Source organism: Malurus melanocephalus, unplaced genomic scaffold (genome assembly GCF_030028575.1).
Source record: "Malurus melanocephalus ecotype Western Australia unplaced genomic scaffold, MMel_1.1 scaffold_47, whole genome shotgun sequence".
In the NCBI taxonomy this organism is placed as follows: domain Eukaryota; kingdom Metazoa; phylum Chordata; class Aves; order Passeriformes; family Maluridae; genus Malurus; species Malurus melanocephalus.
Genome location: NW_026623279.1, coordinates 1,916,797 through 1,938,059, shown reverse-complemented (window position 1 = coordinate 1,938,059; position 21,263 = coordinate 1,916,797). Strand labels below are relative to the sequence as shown.

General features: G+C 41.4%; 1 protein-coding gene across 1 annotated transcript in view; it reads right to left on the bottom strand.

Annotated features, from left to right (window-relative positions):
* PPARGC1A (PPARG coactivator 1 alpha) overlaps positions 1-20,892 on the bottom strand; it is a 63,892-nt gene extending 43,000 nt beyond the window's left edge. Inside the window, exons 1-2 of the mRNA XM_057365070.1 lie at positions 20,689-20,892; positions 15,424-15,603 (exon numbers count right to left, since the gene is read on the bottom strand). Of these exons, the coding sequence (XP_057221053.1) occupies positions 15,424-15,603; positions 20,689-20,736 (228 nt within the window). The 5' untranslated portion in view covers positions 20,737-20,892. The remainder of the gene's footprint in view (positions 1-15,423; positions 15,604-20,688) is intronic.
* Positions 20,893-21,263: the final 371 nt, after the last annotated feature.

Below are 21,263 nucleotides of genomic sequence, written 5' to 3'. Positions count from 1 at the left end.
ACAATTTTTCTTTGACTTTCTTTTCAGGGTGARAAATGTTTTTATTCTTAGATAGCGGTGCAATTCACCGATTCCCTCACCAGATAAACACTCCATGTCTTTATAAGCTCACACATAGTGGCACAACCCAGCCACATGTCTTGCAACTGCCATTAAAACCCTCCATATGTCTTCATTTGGGAAGCAAGTTTTCTTTTTGAGTCAGGAGTTAAGTTCACAGCCTCTCTGTCAAATAAACAACATGTCTGTTGTCACCTGGCTGCTGAGCAAGCCCTGTCTTTGAAAGTATGTACTCAGTGATTTCAGACATCTATTTCTCAGCCTTTCCTTCTGCTGCCACGCAGCAAAAATCATGTTCCATCTTCATTATGATAATTAACATTACTATCTGTCTCCTGCAATTTAATTTTTTCCTGGTTAAGTAGTATTTTAGCACTACCAAGGAAACATCCGTATTACACTGAATGATCTCCAGTCACATCTCAAGAGAAAGTGTCTGCAGAAAGTACTCACAGTTCAAACAGACAAGATCAAGAAAGGAGGATTATAATCCTCACTTTATAGGAGGGGATTTGATGCTCACAGATTAGTCTACTTCTCCAGGGCAGAGAGTGCCTGTAGGCTGTAGGTATRGTGGAGGGCAGAGTTCCAACCAGTAACACAACCACGCCCTTCCAAGCAGGGGACACTTCACCAACACCAAGAGTGCAAACATTCTCCATTCCCAAGTACTTTCAGCTGAAATTCTAGTTGCCAGAAGAAGACTGAAAAAATGGTTGTCAAGAGTGTTGGAGCCACAGCCCTTAGCTGAGAAGAAGCTCATTTTGTGCWTTCATAGAACTCGGTGATTTTGCCATTTCTTTTGTACAGAAAATGTCACCGTAACATTTGCTCCCTTAACTAGCATTCCAGAATGAAATTTTCCAGAGAAAGTCAACACAGAGASAGTAGTTAATACAGACACAGAACAAGGCTGGTGTGTAAGATGTAACTCTGGATCAGAAATATCTCTATGGTGCAGTGGATGTTACAGGGAAAACATGAGGGCAACAGAAAAAAAAGAGACAAGTTTGGACTACTGGAAAAGAACACAGCCATGATTAAGCTCTAAAGTGAACATGGACACCATCCATTTTAACATGAAAAGCTGGGCCAATCCCYCAAGAAGCAGGAGGAAGGGGCTATAATAGAACAGCAACTCAGTATCTCTGAAAAACAAAGGGCCAACAAAACATACTGTTTGAGTGGGGCATTTGCTTTGCCTAACTTACTTTGGGAATATAAAATACAGAGAACATCCAAAGCCTGACAGATAAGTCTTTACCTGTACAGATAATCACACAGACTTGTTTTCCCAAGGAAAGATAAGAAGGAGAAAGTGAAYTGAGGATTCAGCAGAGCTTTCAGTTTGAAAATTTCCAAATTACTATAAAACAAAGTAGGAAAATATTTTACTTTAGAATTTGGATAGCACTTGGAATCAAAAGTAATGACAAAAACAATCTCTGTGCATCCCTGTCAGGCTGCCTTGATGACAGCTACACTGCATAAGGGTCCCAAAGAGTAGAGCCTATGGGAGGACAGAGCATGGGCTGTCTGCAATGTGTGACTATGTGCCAGACAGAAAAACAACAAAAAAAAGCGGTTGTGTTATGGTCCTGTTTTTTACTGCACACTCTTTCCATTCTTTTCTCTGCTAGTAAAGAAACTACACTTTCTTGCTATAGAAATAGCTCAAGATCAGGGATCTGCTGCCAGGGACCTTTGGAGCTGAAGTGACAGCCTGGGATTTGTTTGTGGCCCTTGTTTGCAGGTTTCCATAAGACTGTGACATCTACCACAGCCTGCAAAGGTCGTTATGAAGTCCATAGAAAGCTGAACAGCAGTGACAAAGGAAGAAAGTGTCTTTGGCACAGTATCAGCAATAAAATACTTTCTCAAAGGCATTTGTGGGATATCAGGCAGAGTGAATTGGAATTAGGATGAGGAATTGTGCCATTAACATCAGCAACAGATTAAGCACTGATGATTTTCCTTGTGTATAAGGTGGAAGAAGACAAGTTAGATACTTTGTGTTTATTGAAGCAAGAAGGTTAGAGATAAGATACAATCTAACCAAACCATGGAATGCAATATGGGAAGATAGTCAAGAGTTACAGAATCTGAATCAGTGGGTTTGTCTAGTATCTCTAGGTACAATTACCCCAGATGCAAAACAATTACTGGATTTCAGAGGAGAACAGCAGGTGAAGTGGCCCTGATCCTTCATTAGCTGAGTAACTTYAAAGACCAGAAAGGACACCTGAATATCCAAAGATAGAAGTATTCAAGCAGCAGGAGGAAGACRTCTCCAGGAATTTTGGAGTGTACAAACTGGGTATCAGGAATTGCATTTTCTTTGCACTGAAATAATTCAGATGGATTCAAACATTTAAGTATTTTCTAGGTTTCCATTCCAAGTCCATGAGCATATTGAGCCCTTTGCTATTGAAAACAAGCATGTTATTATACTACAGTACTGTCTGTGCAAAATGCAGAAGTGTGTAATGAAATCTGCTTCTCTTTTTTGAGGCCATTCACACTTTTGAGTCTTAAAGAGTTGACTCTCTAGGGACAACAGTGATGAGGATAATATGGACTATGTCCAAATCCCTGCAACTTTGATTTACACAAAGATTTTAATTTTTTAATTTATTTACTTTTTTATTTGGAATACACCATCATTGCTGACAGGGTGGGTTCTAAAGAAATAGCAGCACATTATAAGAGTTCTTCCAAAGACAGATTTTGGGGAGGAACTGGGAAAACCTAGCCACTCTGTTGAAAGGGATAGAAGGGCAATGAATTCTACTGTAGGATTGCTTCTTTTGCTGACTCAGTGAAGACACATTTGTCATTCAAAGACAAATTAGAAAAGGGCATGGGTCGTGCTACATAGATGCTTCGTCTCAGTTATCAGCCAGGTACAGGCAGCTTCCAACACATCTACCTCCAAGAGCATCTGAAAAAAAAAAAAAGCAATCTCTTCTGGGGGATGTGGACAGAACGACTTTGTCAAAATTTGAGTTTGAGCAAATATGGCAAAGCGGTTTAGCACAGGAAGGATTTGTCCCTGCAGAAATTGACACAAATTCCTTTAGGACAGGGACAGCCACCCCAACCACATAGCTGGGATTGCCAGCAGATAGAATTAGAAAAACTGGAAGATAACACGGTGGCCTAATGTAAACTCCTAAATCTGGTGTAAACAGTGCTGTAGCACTGGCACGCAATAAAACTGTATCTGTCACTGCACACCCAGAAGGAGGAGTAGGGAAGGACAAGAGACAGGAGTGGATTTTTGTCATCTATGTGAATTTGGTTTGAGGAAAAATCCAAACTGACAGAAACTGTGGCAAATAGGTAGCATTCTAGTGATGGAGGATAAGCTGGAGTGAACATGCAGGAAAGAATAATGGGAGATCAGGTGGAACGGTCCAGTTTGAAGTTCCCGCACTGTACATGGTATAACTTAGAGTAACAGCCCTGAGAAGGCAGCATGCCTGGATGTTTCAAGCTGGAAAGACTAATGCCCACAAATGCAATTTATTAGGAAGTTTCTGACATGCATATCTTTAAGAAAAGCAATTTATTAGGAAGTTTCCAACATGCATTTCTTTAAGAACATGTATCCACCATTTTCAAAGACATGGTTTAGGAAATTGCAACCATTACAGGCTTAAGTTTTAGGGTATGTCTCTTTCCTTCTTTCGCTTTGGGTCTAAAAGCCAGAGTTTCACAAGTYTAATCTTCTGAGAGGTCCTCAAATAGAAACACCTCCACACATCATAGGGTTGCCCTTAAGAAGCCCTTTTGGATCCAGATGGAGTCCACAGAGAGGTGGTTCAAGTACATCTGGACAGTGTTCACAGAACTGCACATGCAGTTCTGTAAAGTGAAGCTGATGGTCCAGCAGAGAGTTAGCCCCCTGTGCTCTATCAACTCTGACCATGCTGGACTTGAACTGACCAACGTGGAAACCCTGATTTGATTGCAATTGCAGTGGAGCGCAGATTCCTGTAAATCATTTGTGAATGTACAGGACATCACCAAATAGTCCTTCCCAAATCAGTTCTGAAAACACAACACAGAGGTGCTGACTAACTCTGCAGGAACCTCTTTGGCACATTATGGTCATCTTTAGCCAGAGCTCACAGCCCAGTAGAATTCCAACTCACTCTAGCAGATCTACTCCAGCCTCCCTTCTTCCCTTTCCCTGTGTCCATAYGTATCCTCTGAGAGGTTTGCTCTCTGTCAGAACAGAGCGTAGAAGAAACACGAGTACTGAGTGAAAGCTGGTAAATCCCYCTACAGAAGCCATCAGCACTGTGCAGAGGCACACATATGGCCTTGCTCACCCTCATCTGGCTGAAGAGCATAGCATCAGAGCTAATACACCTTCTCTGACTAGTTACAAAGGGAGCAGAGCATCTCCCAAATGATAGCATTTCCTAGCTTCCTAGTCATCTGTGGGGTTTTGTCCAGTTGAGTTTTTTAATTTTTAAAAAAATTTATTTTCTTCTTCATCTCAGGTTTGGCGATAAATAAGTCTCCATGGTGGGATATGCAGCTTCTCCTTGGGTTTGGTAGTCCCACATCACATGGACACAACTGCAGCTCTGAGCTGTGGCGTAGGTTAGAACTTCATTTCCTGGGCTGGGCAAGCTCAGCAGGCTGTAAAAGCCTCCAGCTGCCTGGGAAGAAGAGGAGTCTGGTTAGACAGCAGTGCTCACAGGCCTCTGAAGGAAAAACAACTTGAGTTTATCTTCACTCACAAACCCCAAGGACAAGCTCTTTCCTTCTTTTGCCACCTTTGCTCCTGCCAAGGTCTTCAAAGTGCACACCATAAAACTAGGATGGGCTGGTCACTAGAACACACAGACTCTCCCCCTATTATAGGGGTTTTAGGCATTATCACAAATCAAGTCAATAAAAACAGTGTTTAATAATTCAAGGGGAAAAAAAAAAAAGAGTATGGCCCAGCATCACAGCAAAGGAAGCTGGCATGCCAGCTACTAAAAGGCCACGTGGAATTACTGAAATTAACCTTAATTAATGGGATGAGATTTTCAGGAGGGTTAGGTATCCGGTGACAATGTTTAAAAAGTAAATGCACAAAGAAGTAATATGCCTCCAGAACTGTAACAAAAAGATTGCATAGAAAGTTATGCATTATGGATGATTTAGCAATATCATACATAGCACAGACTCCAGCAAAAAGGGTGAAATCATCCCTATCTTTCCATTTGTCGGCAGAATTTTAACAAGGGGCTCCTGGGAGCTCTTGGGGGCTCCTCCATGGCTCAACAGACAAATTAACTCATCAGAAGGAAGGTAGGGATGATTAACTAACAAGAGCCCCCTCCAGCCCATCACTGGTACATGGTTGTTTCACCCAGATGGTGTTCACCTACCTGAAACTGGTAATGACAGTCTTGGATCGGATTTACAGGAAAACATAGATAATAAGGTGCCGCAAGAGTGACATGATAGGAGTTATTGGTCTGTGATGCTCCAGACTGCGCCAGAGGCAGCAGAGCTGTTTTGTAATGTTAGCCTCTGTTTTGTAACATTATCCTCTCTGCCCGAGAGATTTCCTGCTGCAAATGGGAGACTTGGTCTTCAGAGAAGCATTTGACCTGACCCTTCCTGCAGGAGAGTGGGATCAACAGCAAAGAAAATGACAAGACACGGCAACACTCACATCACACACAAGCAGAAGCACTTTGACACCTTTCACTGGAAATGGATAAATATCTCTGCAGTGTTCAGGAAAAAAATCCATGAGTTTTTTTGGCTTTTTCCCAGATGCAATTGCTGTGACAATTGCCAATGTTTTGCCTGATGTCTTCATACTTATGTGAAGAGTGATTGTTGGGCTTTTAAGGACAGTCAATACAGCCAAGAAATTCCACACCAGTCCTGGTGAGAGAAAAAACAGTAAAGCAAATACAAAACCAGAATAAGAATTCCAAAAATGCATATGTTTCCCCAGACATGTAGATATAAAAGCCTACTGCTCTTTTTGTGTATGCCTGGAGGGTCAAATGCCTAACAGGGTACATCCAACCAGAGATCAGGAAGCATGCACTTAGATTTTATTATAATAATTGCTTATATTGGATTTTATTATAGTAATTCAAACTGACAACTTTACAAATTCACTAGTCCAACAATAAGCCAATGAAGGTGAACAAGCCCAGTACCTGTGGAAGCTAAGATWAGTCCAAGAAGGAGGTTTCCTTATATGAAAATTTGTCATGAAAACCAGGGCCAGACTGAGAACACTCTTGACTGCCACYTATCTTCCTGTAAAAACTAGGATTTGGCAATAATAGGTATAGCTATATACAGGCATGTTTCAAGGATATTCTCTAGTTGCTTAGGACTATGGGCTAAGATTTTCAAATTGGGATCAGGAACTCATTATCAGTACTAATAAAATCATTTTAAGGAGGGGAGAGGAAGGGAAGAACACAAAATAATTCCTCAACTTAAGTCTCTGATGCGCTTCATGAGTCATTATGTCACGGCTGATACATGGGAGCAACATTGGAGAAGAACAACACGATTTTTTGCAAAGGTTCTGGAGTACTTTCAGAAAGAATTTTTTGTCCTRCCATTCCAGGAGAAAACTCCCACTGTTTCTTTTAGCAGCTTATGTGGAAGTTCCTCTGACCAAACCAATCCTACAGATGACCATTACCACTGCCTCCTTGTAGGTAATTCCATAGGTGAGAAACTTTTCTACCCAATTTCTATATTTTCCCTCAAGTGTATCTCCAATAGGAGAGATCTGTGGTCCCTCAAACCATTTGATGGACTACCCCTCCAAACCCTTATAACAATTTAATATCACTGAGCCTTCAAGGAGCGTCTATGGCAGTAGACAGTAGAGTACAGGTGTAAGAAGTTCTCCCTGCCCATTGACACCTCCATCCCTGTAACATGCTTGGAAAAGGGATGATCGTCCTGAATTTTATGTGATAAGCTGGATGATTGTGAACAGCTCAGRCAACTCAAACCTGTCATAAATCAAGAAGTCAACAACATTTGCCGGAGGCTGCCACCGAAGCTCCTCACAGAAAATACTCTGTTCTTCTGATTATCGTCTTAGTGATTAGAAGTACCAATTATGGACCAGCACCCCATTGTGTTACTCACAGTAAAGYACAAAAGCACAGATGTGTGTGAGGAAATGGAAGTATTATTCTAGCGCATCACACAGCTCACGCTTCATGACAACACCAAAATCTCAATAGGTTTTGGGTTTGTGCTTTCATAAACAAAACCCAGTGATTACTGCATGTGGTAAAAAGCAAACTCCAATCATGGCCCTTCAGACTCATCACTGCCACAAAGTGCTAATTAATTTCTCAATCATTACGAAGCAAGACTTGCTCTGTTGTGTCAGAATGGAAAATTCAGCCAAAGCAACCAGCTATGCGTTGCAGAGGATGATTTCCACCGAGACCCGAACCCAGCCTCGATGGCTGAGTGTGCCTGCACACACAGTCAGAGCTCCGTGCCTGCCAAGGCCGCAGCCCATCRCTCCAACAGCATCAGGATCCTGTATGCACCTGCACAAAGCCACCAAAATAAAAATCAGACACTGGAGAAAAACAGGCCTATAAAGCTGGCAGGGAGCACTCCTCCAAAAAGGCTGCAAATTTCCAGTGCATCTGAGGATTAACCACGGTAGCACAAGAGATACAAGTAGGTACGTTTTCACAGACACCTATATACTCTTCTTTGTATTTTTCCCTCTGTTCGTGGGGAAGAAAACAGTTCAGCATGATTCAGTATCAAAACTTTCTCCCTGCAACAAATACGCTCCRTGCAATTTCCTCCTCCTGACCTACACATGCACAATAGGTTAGCGGCACCAAGGGAAAAAGAATTCCTAAATGAAGCCTTGTGATAATTTTATCCTTCTGTAATGGCATGGGCCAGAGTTAATGTTAAGTGGGATGTGGCAGCAGAGAAAGAGCATGCCAGGGTTAAGATGGACCRTTTAGTAGCAATTAGCAATGATGCATTGTGCAAAAATAGCAACAATAAAAAAAAAAGAGGTTACACTATAAACAAAACCATTAACAGAAATAAATTTAATTTAACCAATTAGCATTTGTCTAAGAAAGGCAAACTTTCTGTTGCTGTTGATAAACCAATGGGAATTTAAAAACCAGAAAAATCTTATCAGAAATATTTACTTCCCACTAGCAATGAGTCTGAGAGTGTTTTTCTAACAAAAGACAGAGCTACTGTCCCACATTTTTGTGACCCTCTCTGCAGTTCCAGGGAGAAAATATTTAGTTCAACATTATCGTAAGCTAGAATATGGCTCTATTTATGTGACAAGTTGACAACATACAATTTCATGCTTGTTGAACTGATCTGTGTTATATATTCACTGCGAATATTATGAAGCCTCACCATTATAAATATGAAACAGTATACACTTATTCAAAATAACTCCAGCAGTAGCAATTTATAGCTCRGTTGTTTGTGTGCTTATGAAGTCCAAATGCCACCTTAAGAAGCTGCATCTCACTAAAACAGATGTGGAGTGTGACTGTGACCAAAGTGGATTTAAGATGACCTCTGTGAAAGGAGGCTATTACATTTTTGTTTGTATGGCAGCTGACACCAGTTCGTATTTAGCTGCGTAGCCAGTGGGAACACAGTGTAACACAGTGTCCTCAAGGGCTGGTTTTAACACAGGCCAAGACATCCGTCTAATGACCTAATTAGCTTACTACTGTTCTGTGAGTGYTAGTCTTCCCTCTCAGAAAAAGGACAGGTGCTCTACAGAACAGCAGCACAGTGAGCACCTCAAGCCATGGCTGCTCCAGGTGAAATGTCTCCTTAATGGGACCRTGAAGTGGATCAGTCTCATTTTCTCGATTGTGTGCCTGGGGAACAGTCTTGGGGGCTGCATACGTAAACAATAAACTCTCAAAGCAATTGTTTTTTGCTCATTTGGGACTTCTTTCCAGCCTGAAGGTTTCAACCAACATGCCAGGTGGTTCTTGCATTAAAACAGAGATGTGTTTAGACAGTTTGTAGTTTGTCCAAGCGGAAAAGAAAAGGGAGCAGCAGCACACCTTGGTAACACTAGATACAGAGCATTTGCATAAACTCTTTCCAATTACATAGCAGCTGGTTCGAGTAAAATAAATTCCACTTACTGCTTGAGCCTTTTTAAATGTCAGCATAGCTAATCATAGATTATAGTTTACATACATCATCCCACACAGACACGATGTTATTGTGCTAGTCTCCTATTTAGCAGATGTAGAGACTTGAGTCAGACCAGCGACACTGGTAAAGGTAATGCATTCAAACTCACAAGAAAGGCGACATTGCTCCATTAGGAATATAATTCTGGCACTTTTGCCAAGTGTCTGCTATTTTCTTTCCCTAGAAATGAGGGTCTTCTCCTAGTTTCACAAGTGGGTTTTATGATACATTGTTACCTTTTATCATTCTTATAAAGTTTCCTACCCCAAATCTGCATCTTTTGCCTTTTATGTTTATTGTTGTGTTAAACCTACAACATTGTCCATTTCACTACTAAATCTATCCTATAACCACAYACTGTACTTTCATTTCTCTAGGACCTCAGTAGCTCTTATCTATTTGCTTTTATGATCTCGTATGAACTGTTAGGAATAACAATTCACAGGACTGTTTGTAAAGTCATCTCAGCCTGAACTCAGCCTTCCCGTTTTTTGCGATACAGTTTTACTCTGTGCAATAAAATCCTRTTTGCCACAGAAGCAGCTCATTACAGGATGCATTTTAGAGGGACATAAGTTCTCAAATATCCAAATACATGTGCTTAACATGTAAAACATTCAATGTGAATAAATCTGAATTTCAAAAAAGTCTACTTATTCGAGCAGGAAAGTACATGTTGATGTAACTTGGTCCTGTGTTGCTTCCAGATTCACCAGTACGCTCCATGCTACTGCCCAGAGCTATTTGGTTCATGCTCTCCAAGGCCTCAGACAGGCTGCTGTGTGGTGCACACAATCACAGTCCTTGCAAGCACTTTGATAAGCTTTATTCTGCCATTATGCCATCTAGAACATTAAACACAATGTTTAAGTTCTATGTTAAATCACGATCAGCTCCTATTAACTGTTCCAAGCCCCTCATTTTTATCAACAGTTACTTTATTAAATCCTTAATAATATAGATGGAATAGTTAGTTAATTTGTGTGTTGAGCCATGGATGTTAATTTGTAAACATAATAACATACTGCAATCATTTGCATAATAGCATTTTAATCTTTTTAGTAAAAGCTGTAATTCCCTACAAAGTACGCTGCAGTAGAAACTAAGTGACTATTGGTAATAATAAAAAAGGCCTTAAAATTCTGATCCTATTATAGTGTTGGAACATACCCAAACTGCTACCATAATCTCTGAAATGTTACTGTTCTCTGATTTAGGTGTCTGTGTCAAGAATAAAAATGAAGTATAACTGGTAGCAGTAGACTATTTCCTAAATGTAATTTAGTATTCACTAAGCACCAGCACTTTGCAAATAGCTCTGAGGCTTTCCTTCAAAGTTCAGAGCTCTAGTTATGCATATTGTGTGAGGTACACCATGCAGCTCACCTCCAGCCTCTGTTGTGCTGAATAGATGGCTATGATAAATCATGCTGATTTGGCACTGAAGGGCATCAGCCATCAAGGATTTGACTACTATGTCTTTTTTTCCCTGAGATTATATCTCCTTGAACTGCCTGCCCTGGGCTACTAGTTTTGGAGAAAATTAAAAAGTGGAAAAAATGCTAGGGTAGGCCACTACAGASAGTCTATACAGGCTCAGTTCTCTGGAACCCATTAACACCAGTCACAAGACTGGCAAAGAAAACATTGGTGGTTGTTTAAAAGTCAGGCCAAGTCATTTTACGCAAGATCTGGTAATTCATTAATCAATCTGGCTGCAAACCTTGAATGAATAACCTGCAATGGTGAAAGAGACTGGCAGCACCACAGAATATGAGGAAGCTTATAATCTGAACCAACACAAATTACCCTGGTGATGTTTAAGGCTTTCCTCAACACTCATCATCTTCCTGATACAAYCCTTCCAAATAAATAAGAAATCATTTATCTCCATGAATTCCCCTGCTGCCAGGGGAAAGACAGTCTGTATCTCATTGTGCATTTCTTTCTCTCCTCACATTCTCATTGCATGTAATACAGCACTTTTTGGCAGTCTACACTAAAACATAGTTATCTTTTTAGGCTTTTCAAATACATGGCACATAGAATGGCCTTGAGAAGTAATCTGGGCTACACCTATACAAAACAATTAAAAACAAAATCATCAAATTGTGAGCATCTCTTTGGAATATAGGATTATTATAAAATCTGCAGAAGGGCAAGAAATAAGGGTTTTCTAAAGTCTTTCTAAAGGCTAAAGAAGTGTTTTGCCAAGTACAAAGTTTATGATTTTACACAGGTTCATTGTGCTTTAACAGGTTATTGCCTATCTAAGGGCTGCATTTTCTCTTATCATCAGCCGCATTATTTGCAAAAAATGCCAACAAAGAGAAACACCCACTGTAGGTATCTTCCCTCTCCATAATGCTAGGCATGGGTCATAAATAATTTTAAATATGACTAATCTTACATTATATGGTACAGTATATTTCAAGAAGCCTCAAGGAACAACAGTTTTCATGAACAAAAAGCCTTCTGACTCATGACACATCAAGTTGTACGTTTGTTCACAATTTCACATAGCATTGGTTTTGAGAATGGAAATTTAACCATTTTAATTTTCTAAAAGTAGCTAAATTAAAWTTTTTTTGCAAATACTTTTTTTAAAGCCTAGTTCTTCACAAAAACAAATCATAAAAGCGAATGGTGCATTGAACCATCTAAATAACTGGTCTTGGGTGACTTGTTAACTATTTACTTGCATGAACTTGTGTCAATAGACAGTGCCCTGAGGGGCAAGAACTCCTTCATTTTATCTTTTCAAACAACAGGTAAAGAAAATAAGGTGAAAAAAAGGAGTGATCAAGCTGTGAACAGAAAGAAATCAACTAATTTATAATGTACATAAGTACAAACATTGATAAGAAGAGCCTGTGTGCTGGGGCAGTACAGCTTCATTCGGGACTTGTATCGGTTACAGTGGCGTGTGAGCAGAATGATGCAGCGCTGAATTCGGCGTGACTGCAAAACACTGGTGAGTTTTAATACGAGAGTGAAGGCCAGTATCTCATCACACCTAAGCGGATGAGAGCAGGGATTTATACTCAACACTTACATACTATCTAGACTAATTGGACCTTTATCTCACTTGGCTGCTGGTTGCTACCATAACTATTAATAATTTCTACTCTGTGAGACTCCCAGTGCCACGGGAGTGCCTAAGCTTGTGGGTGCTCAGCTCAAGTGAGCTTTCAGGAACATGATTTGCAGAAAGACTGAAATTCACTTTCTGAAATACAAGCCTTTCTTAAAAAAATGCACCGGAGACACTCAGGAGCTTTGTAAAGACTTTTGGGTACTGTCCCTCACGTAGACAATGAAACATGTACTGCATTAATACCTCAAAGGAGAGCGTGTTTCATTCAAGGTTAGGTTTGGCAATTAATACTGTACAGCCTGTGCAAGTAATGCTGCTCGGGTATTTCCCAGGATTTGCTTGTCATTCTGGTTCTTTCCTTTCCACCCCAGATACGCTGTATTTCCATTTTTGTCTGACAATGCCTCATCTGGATGCTTAAGATAGATAAAACATACTACTCCCACCATGATAAGACAGAAAAAAAGAAGTAAAAAAAAAAAAAGTGTATAAAAAGAAGTTATTTTCTTTTTWAAAAAGCCATTGAGGATCAATATGGAAAAATTTAGTGATTACCAAATGAGAAACTGCACAAAACTTCTGTTCTCTCAGCTAAAACAAACAGTTCCTCACAGAATATGTGAGATAGTCTCTAGAGGAAGAAGACATCTTCTTCTGATCTTGAGCACCCCCAGTCGTCACATTACTGAGCAGCAGAGGCAAAAAATAGTGCAAGGTATCCAGCTGCACAGTGGAGAATGGGGACAGGGTTAATGTACGGGAGGAAAAAATAACTGTTTCATTCCCATCTTCACAGGCCAAGCAACCAAGAAATGTAAATGCAACACTCTAAGAAGCTGAAAATAGTGTAATTTTGCACTGCAGTATTGTAAAATACCATTAGGGCACAATTTGTCCCTACAGGTAAGTATGGGCCAAGCTGTGATGAGACAGCAATGCAGCCTGCAGCTGAAGTCAATGAGTGTGAGGAAAGAAAACAAGAGAATTTCTGTGTTAGGAAGGAAGCAGCATATTTAATTTCYAAACTATTATTTCTGAGCTATTACTTGCTGCATAGATGCATTCCCCCAGCTCCAACCCCCCTGTTTCTCCACACATACTCCCTTGATTCTTCTCAGCAGGGCAGCTCATCCTCAGACACACCCAAACATGCCTGTGAGACGTTGACCCTGTCACCATCTCCCAGAGAGTTTAACTACCAGCCTATCTGGTTGTCCTGCTGTTTGCAACATGTTTTGATTTGCAGAACAAGAAYTGTTTCCTATACAAGGTGTGTAGGGGAATGGTCACTACCTATCTGAGACGACTTTATACTCAGCAGCTGTGGCCATCAGAGCAGAGGGGCAGTAACACACAGGACAAGCAATGAGCCTATGGTCAAGTTCCACTGAGTTTATTGGAATTATTTCTATGCTTAGAAATGGTAAATACATAACTGTATCACTGATCTGGAACTCACACTTTGAAAATCTGCATCTTCAACTGATTTTTCCTAAAGGGAAATGCATCTGCATTTGGCTTTTGACGAATGTGGAAAAAAAAAAAAAAAGCGTCCTTGGTTAAAAAAAAAGCAAAACCAGCCTCCACCACACTAGCTGGAAATGCAGATCCTGCCCCCCCCCCACTGCTGCCAAGCATCCAGACCGAGTCACCAACACGCCCTACCCTGCCTGAGGCCGTACAACTGCAATTCAAGAACCACACGGGGCTTGGAAACTTTGTAAAACAAAGTGTGGAACATTATACAAATAAAGAAAAAAATGAGGGCCTAAGCACAAGCCTTTGCAGGGCTATTTTGATTTGAATAAAATTAATTCCAAGTTACTTGGACGTAAATCACAGAAACTAAACTGAGAAGATGAGTTTCTACTATCAGTTACACTGGTATAAATCCAGAGCAACTTCACCTGCATCAGGGAGATCACTGTGCATTTAGACYATATAGAAAGAAAGAAGAATTTTATTCAGGACATCACATTCTAGCTAAACATTTTACTACACTATGTCAGTTAWTTTTTTCCAGCCTTTAAAATTCTACCATGATAATTCGGGGCTTTTCAGAACCAGCAGGCCAGCTGTACTTCCTGGAGCTGTRGTACCTGGCGTGTGAGAAGCAGCACCCGTAGCTTGTTTTTGTACAAGGTCTTCCTGCCAGCTAATCAATTTATTGTCCAATTTCCCTGCCAGTGAACGATCTATGGCCTCTCCTATCAACAAGGAGGGAACGAGGTTAGGGTTTAGGAGGGCCACAGCTGCCTGAAACCACAAGGTGGAGAATTATGAAGGCTTTACACAACGAAAGAAAGAAGACCCGCAACAGAGATAAAGAGACAGTAACCCTCCCTCTTGTACGCCCTGATCCTCTCGCATACCCTGACCCCCAATGCAGAACTGGAGAGAAAACAATTAAATCTCTACTCTCACTCTTTGACTTTTACTTTTAGATTSCTCTCCACCAGGAGGTCTTTGAAACATCACACACCCTGAGCTGGTCCCTGAGCTACTGACAGTCCTCACCATCTTCTTTGCCACATTCACCCTTCCTCTCCCCTCCACATAAACAAATTGCAGACCTCTCAATCACCAACTTGCACAGCAAAGCTGTGAGCGATAAAAACCTTTACTAGAAATGCTCCAGCTATTCAGTTAGCTGCTGTGCAGTGCTCTGCTTCTTGCCGAGGAATTCAAGTGGAAGACAACAAACAAGTTTGACTTCTGTTTTGCTCTGTAGCTGACAACAGTGCAACTCCTCACCATGACACCACAGGACAGTGTGCTCTAGGCACTCTTTGCTGTTTCATTTCAAAAATCAGAAGTTCCATTGAAATAATTTTAAGGCTCTCCCCCCCCACATTCCTCTGATTGCAGGCCTGGTTTTGACAATGAAAATTAAAGAAACCAGTCAGAACCCATAACACATCAGCAAGTTTCTTTTCTTGTCTCTTAATGGTGGAAAAATAGTAAACTGTTGTCCACCAGGCTAACAAAAAAAAAAAAAAGAAAAAAAGGACTTTGCAACATGCACTTGCATCATCTTGCCTTACCTCAAATATATTGGCGGGTTCATTGCTGTACTGATTGGAGATGATCTCTGACTGGTCGCTGTACCACTTGAGTCCCCCCAGAAAGCTGTCTGCATCCAGGTCGTTCACATCTAGTTCGGAGAGGTCGAGTTCTGGGAGATCTGGGCAAAGAGGCTGGTCTTCGCCAACCAGAGCAGCACACTGCAGGATACAGCAACACAGAAATAGTTTCATTAATTACTAGGAATCTATTAACTAATATCATGTGATAAGAATTAAGCCTCAATTAAGCTATGGCACAGGGTCACTAGGATTGACTTTGTTTTCTGAAAAAAGAAACACGCAGTATTTGATCATTGTTAGCTCTACATAGGTTTGTGAAGGGCGGGGCAAACAGAAGGGCATAAGCTGTCTTCTCTATCACATCTCTGTCCAGGGACAATCACCTTCCTTCTCCCTATACTATTTGATAACAGTTGTGTTCAAAGCTTTAAATYCAACAGCAGAGGCCAAAGCATGGCCTTATTGTCCTGTTTCAGAGTGAACCAGTGCAGGTAGAAGTTACAGATGAATACCTCTGGGCAAGGTCTGTCACGCATTTCCTGATGCATTCAGGTTAAAGAGGCACAGCCTGTTACAGCCTTGAGCCCCGGGGGCTGGCTCAAGCTGGAGATAGTCACACTTTCACTTCTGCAGAACCTTACTGTAATCCTTACAGCCACTCATAATGGTGGCTACCATATGGCCATAAAAAGTATGGGTTAGTGACACTGCTGTGCTCTTTTCCTGATGCACAAACCACAGCCACCCAGTTATGTATAAGGGTCCTGGCAACCAGTGTGGCTTGAAATATCCCTGTCTTCTCCTCTGGGTGACAGGCACAGTTGGTTCAGGCAGCCTTTCACCTGCTTGGTGTGAACACATCTATTATCCTAGATGGTTTCCTAAATGTCCCCAGAGAGAAGCTGTACTAAGGGGACCAGGATTTTCTTTCCTCTTCTGGCAAACTCWGATTCAGTAATCCTAAAGTGGCGGGTCTGTGAAACATTTTGTTTGAGGCAGTAAACAAAGTCTAGTCTGCAGGAATCCTCTTCAGCAGTGCAAAATGTTTTTGTCTGCACAACTCAGGAAGACGGTGAGGATAAATAAAAACAAATCTGGAGTAAGTGTTCTTTTATATGCCCGTACGGAAGCTAGATAGGGTATTGACTGACCTACTAAGGAAGAAAAAATTAATAACACACATCCACTTCAACACAGCAATTGAAATGTTAGAGTATCCACCAAAACCATTTCCTAATTATAGAAAACATGTAGTAACGGTTTGGCAAATAGCYGAGTCCCATATGTCAATGCTGCTCAATTAAGCAATTCCTACTGCACTGTACTGTGTATCCCYGTAACTCATCTCCGAACATGCACGTCGATACGGGCACACTGCAAAGCACACGTGGAGCTGCAGAGGCACCAGGGCCTGAATGGTTAAAARCCAGCTAAAGTCAACTGAGCCTAAGGGCATCTACGTGAGTATTTCTAGCACTGTRTTGGGGATGGCCAACAGCAGGACCGCCTCAACTCCCGTCCGTTGACTGCGTGGCTTGAATGATTTCCCAATTCCTGTTTGGACTGAAGTCAATGGAGAAAGTGGCACTTTCTGAAGAGAGGTGTCTGTAGGGCACTAACAGTGTCCATGGATGTGAATTGCTCGATACTGGTTATGTCACTCTCGCAAGGACCGCCTTTTACAATAATGCAAGCGAGAGCTGCTGAAGGTGCATTTCATTGAGGTTTTTGTCCCCGGAATCTCGGTGCGTCTGCAGTGCACGGGCTGGATGCAGCAGCGCAGCCGTGAGCGAAGATTGTGTCTGTTGGCACAAAGACTCGGCGCAGCTGGTGTGAGCTATAATTTACCAGACAACTTCTACGTCTACCAGGACACTACAAGATAATCATAGAGTAGGCCAAGGGGCAAGGAAGCTGAGAAGCTACAAAATGAGGTTCTGAAATACCAGTTGTTTTTACCTCCTATTCCTTAAGTGGCTGTAGAACTGAAAGAAGTCAAAATCCCACTTAAGTAATCTTACCTTTTTTTTAATCTGATTTTTTTACCATTATTTCGAGCACAAGACAAAACAAAAAAATTAGAGAGTTTCCTCTTCTTTAGTGTGAGACACAACCTTCTGGCAGCAATCTTATAATACAGAGATGACCTTTTTTGATGCTTGGCCGAAATCTCTGATCTCATTAAAGGATAATCTAGTTTTTGACGGAAAAGGTAGATTCTCAGCATCATTCTCAGTTTGTGTTATGGAGGTCAGTAGCTTATAACTGATGCCATAGACTTCTAAAGTATCCTGCTGATCTGTTACTGCTTTCATTTATAAAAATAGCTTCACCCTGTGAACCACCTACTTAAATATGTTTACTTTTGGTAATCTGCATTTTTAAGTTTCTACAGTGGGCTTTTGAAGCAACATAAACAATGGTATTACAAAAAAAAAAAATCCTGCTCATTGTAGCTTTCATTTACCTATAGTGACTGCAATGTCACCTAAAAAACGTAACTGCTGAAATGAAGTATATATGCCTTGCCAATGTTGACATGATAATAAAATCAATGTTTCTGAATATGACATTATGCTTCTGAGCACACAGAGCACATTAATCTGAGACACATTAGCAGCAAGTGTTCCTGTTATTAATTTATATTTGGCCTTTGGATGATGCCAGATTTAACACTCCAAGTCCTAAAACTGTCCTCATCTGACACGCTGATATTTACTGTTTGCCTATACATCTGTAACAGGTGCACCTGCATTGCTAGCACACATTTTACTGTCTTCCCACTGTTATTTGATATGATAGTTATTCCATAACTATRGCTCTAATTTTACAGTAACATTTAGGAGGATAAAGCAGTCASTAAACACAAAAGGCTAATTACTGTGCATTATTTCACTCCAACAGACCTTTTTTCTCTTAGTTCAGGCGCAAACAGTAAATTAGCTTAACTGCACTGATGGTAATGAATCATTATAATTAAGTATAATTCTCCATTAACCTTTTGGCTGTTTTTGTGCCTTTGAAGGTAAATTTTAAAAAAAGAAAAAAAAAAGGAAGACTGGATTTGTGCCATATTAAYTATATTAATGAAAATATAATCTGTGTTTTATTTTTAACAAGTTTTTCAATGTACCAAGGGGAWGAACTCAGGAAAGAAAAGAGACTTGACAAAATGTGTGTCATGTGGATTCTCTCTATCAATCTTCGCAACCTTACTGTACATCACCTTCATTAAGCTGTGAAGCACTGGGGACGCTGATCAGCTACAGTGATGCAGGCCTTTATTAAACAACACGCTGTCCTGTCATTATGTGAGCGAGAATATTATACATTTTACATTGACAGCGAATATTAATGATTCAAAAAATGAAAGCTGCCTCCAGTGTTATTTACTAACACCTAGCAGTGTTAGTTACCTGCTACCTGTGTTATTTTAGCTCAGTAAAGGTGATCCCCTGAGCCAAAGCAGCACGCAGACACCGGTGTTGCTACAGGAAGTGCAATGCAGGAGCACATTGGCAAAATCCTACCCACAGTTAATCCATCCACCACACAATTAATATTAAGATCAAACTCTTTTTTTCATTCTTTTTTTCTTCTCTCTGAACTATGAAAAAGTCATTGACATAAATTATCTATTCTGTTACTAGCTTGAAATTACTGCAGGAACTCTAGTGATTAAAATAAATCTTCAGTATTTCCATATAAGCTGGTTCCTCAATCAGCTCCTAGCAGCATTAGGAATAATACATGATGGAAAAGTGAAGCTACGGCAGCTGAGACCCATGCTACAAGCCAGACAACAACCCACAGGATACTCCAGCTACTCAGAAACAATTAGGACTTTGGAGCCAGAAAGTCATCCACTTACTGCCTTGACTCATAATAGCTACAGGACATATGAATTATCCATATCTATTCCACTTTACCAAGAAATCAAAACAAGATAAGACCAATTACAATATGCAAACAGAAATCTGCGGATACAATGGCAAGCTGCAAATATTTAAAACACGACAAAATGAGAATCCACACACATGCTCTGCCAGATATGGAAAATTTACTGGAGAACACAGAAATGGTTCACTTCAGATGGGTAGCCCTCTACAGCATGAACATCTTATTTAAAAAGCATCGCCTGTAACCTGTTTTTCCCTCCCCCATTGCCCAAGGGGAACATTTTAAGCACTTATTCCAAGCCCGAAGCCAGAGGATTAGTTCCTTTGAGCAGGTCTGTATTTGGGATTCCTCTCCATGGGGTCCAAAGAAAGTTTGCCTCGCTTCGCAAGTTGCCCGAACTTTCAGGTAATGCTCCATTTTGCTGAATGCAAACATGCAGAAATCCTCAAACCTCACATTATACTCCAGAGATTACCACGGGGCTGCTTGCCTTTTTTATTTTTTTTTTCCTTTATGAATTGTAGCCAGCAGAAGCTGTGGATTTGATGTATTGCCGTCTATTTTTACACAAGCAGCAGCAGCAGCGGCGGCGGCAGCAGCAGCAGCAGTTCACACAGTCCTGCATAAACTCTATTCTCATGGTTCATCCTGTTGTCTCTGCTGTACAGTGGRATTTAACCATTTGTTGGACTACTCGGATTGACTGCGAACCCTGCTCTACGGGGCATTAGCTACAGCGTCAGTATTCCAATACCACAAGTAGCAGGGAAACGTCTCYTTCCAGAAATCTCTTTTAAAAGCATCTAAAGCCAAACAACAGGGTATTCATTCCTGTGTGCGTGTTTGTATTCTGCAGCTGATAAACAAGGAAAAAACCTTCGACAGAGCACAGTGAAACAAGGAATTAAAATATGAACTCACGAGTTAAATATAACTTTTTTTAAAAAGAAATATTAGTCTTATTGTAAATAAACATGGCATTTTTCCAACCAGGCCACTAAATGCCACTGGAAACGCCACTTCAGACACCGATTCATATCAATATCTTAGAGCATAAATATTGCATATGACGGGAAAGCGAGCCAGAGGCACATGAAAATAGTTTCCAACTGCAGGAGATACTATACTGATGACAGGAGCTCAGCTTTGATTTGCTCAAGGCATCGCAGAGTAACCTTAAAATAGCAAACTTACTGGAGTTAAGATAAGATAGGGACTTGTTTGCAAAGTACGCCGCCTCGGCCGTCCTGCCGGTGCCCCGCCGAGCCCACGGCCCCCGCCAGCTGCCGGCCCCCACGGCCGCCCACGCCGCGCACTCCTCACCTCCAGATCACTCCATACAGAGTCCTGGTTGCACATGTCCCACGCCATCCAGCTGCGGAGCGACGGCAGCAAAGCTGGCAAACTACAGTCCAGAGGCAGGCAGGCAGGCAGCAGACACTCATGCAGGCAACGAGACCCTTTCTGAGAGTGAACCGAAGGCACCTGTCTTACTACTGTTCCCCGTCACATGACAAAGCTATTAAAAAGTAGGCTGGGCTGTCACTCATCCAGCCTTCTGGATGCTGCTCCAGCCCGTGACGTCAGCCAGGGGCAGACCCAGCCTGAAGTGAAGTAAATCTTTGCAAAACCCGCTCAGACCTCGGCGGCCGCGGCAACACGCTGCGATTCAAAGCACTTTCCACGCCACACCCCCGAAACGCTGCTCCTGCCGTAGCACAGCTCCTATCCTTCCCCATCTTTCTTAATTTCTTAGCTTGCTTTCTTTGTCTTCCCCCCACACCCCAGCACACAATAGGCAGAGCTGTGCTTATTATGAAGAAAAAGTGAAGTGACTCCCAGCCGAGCTGCAGCCTGCCCTCTCCGGTGCCCGCACCGCTTCCCCGGCTCTGCTCTCT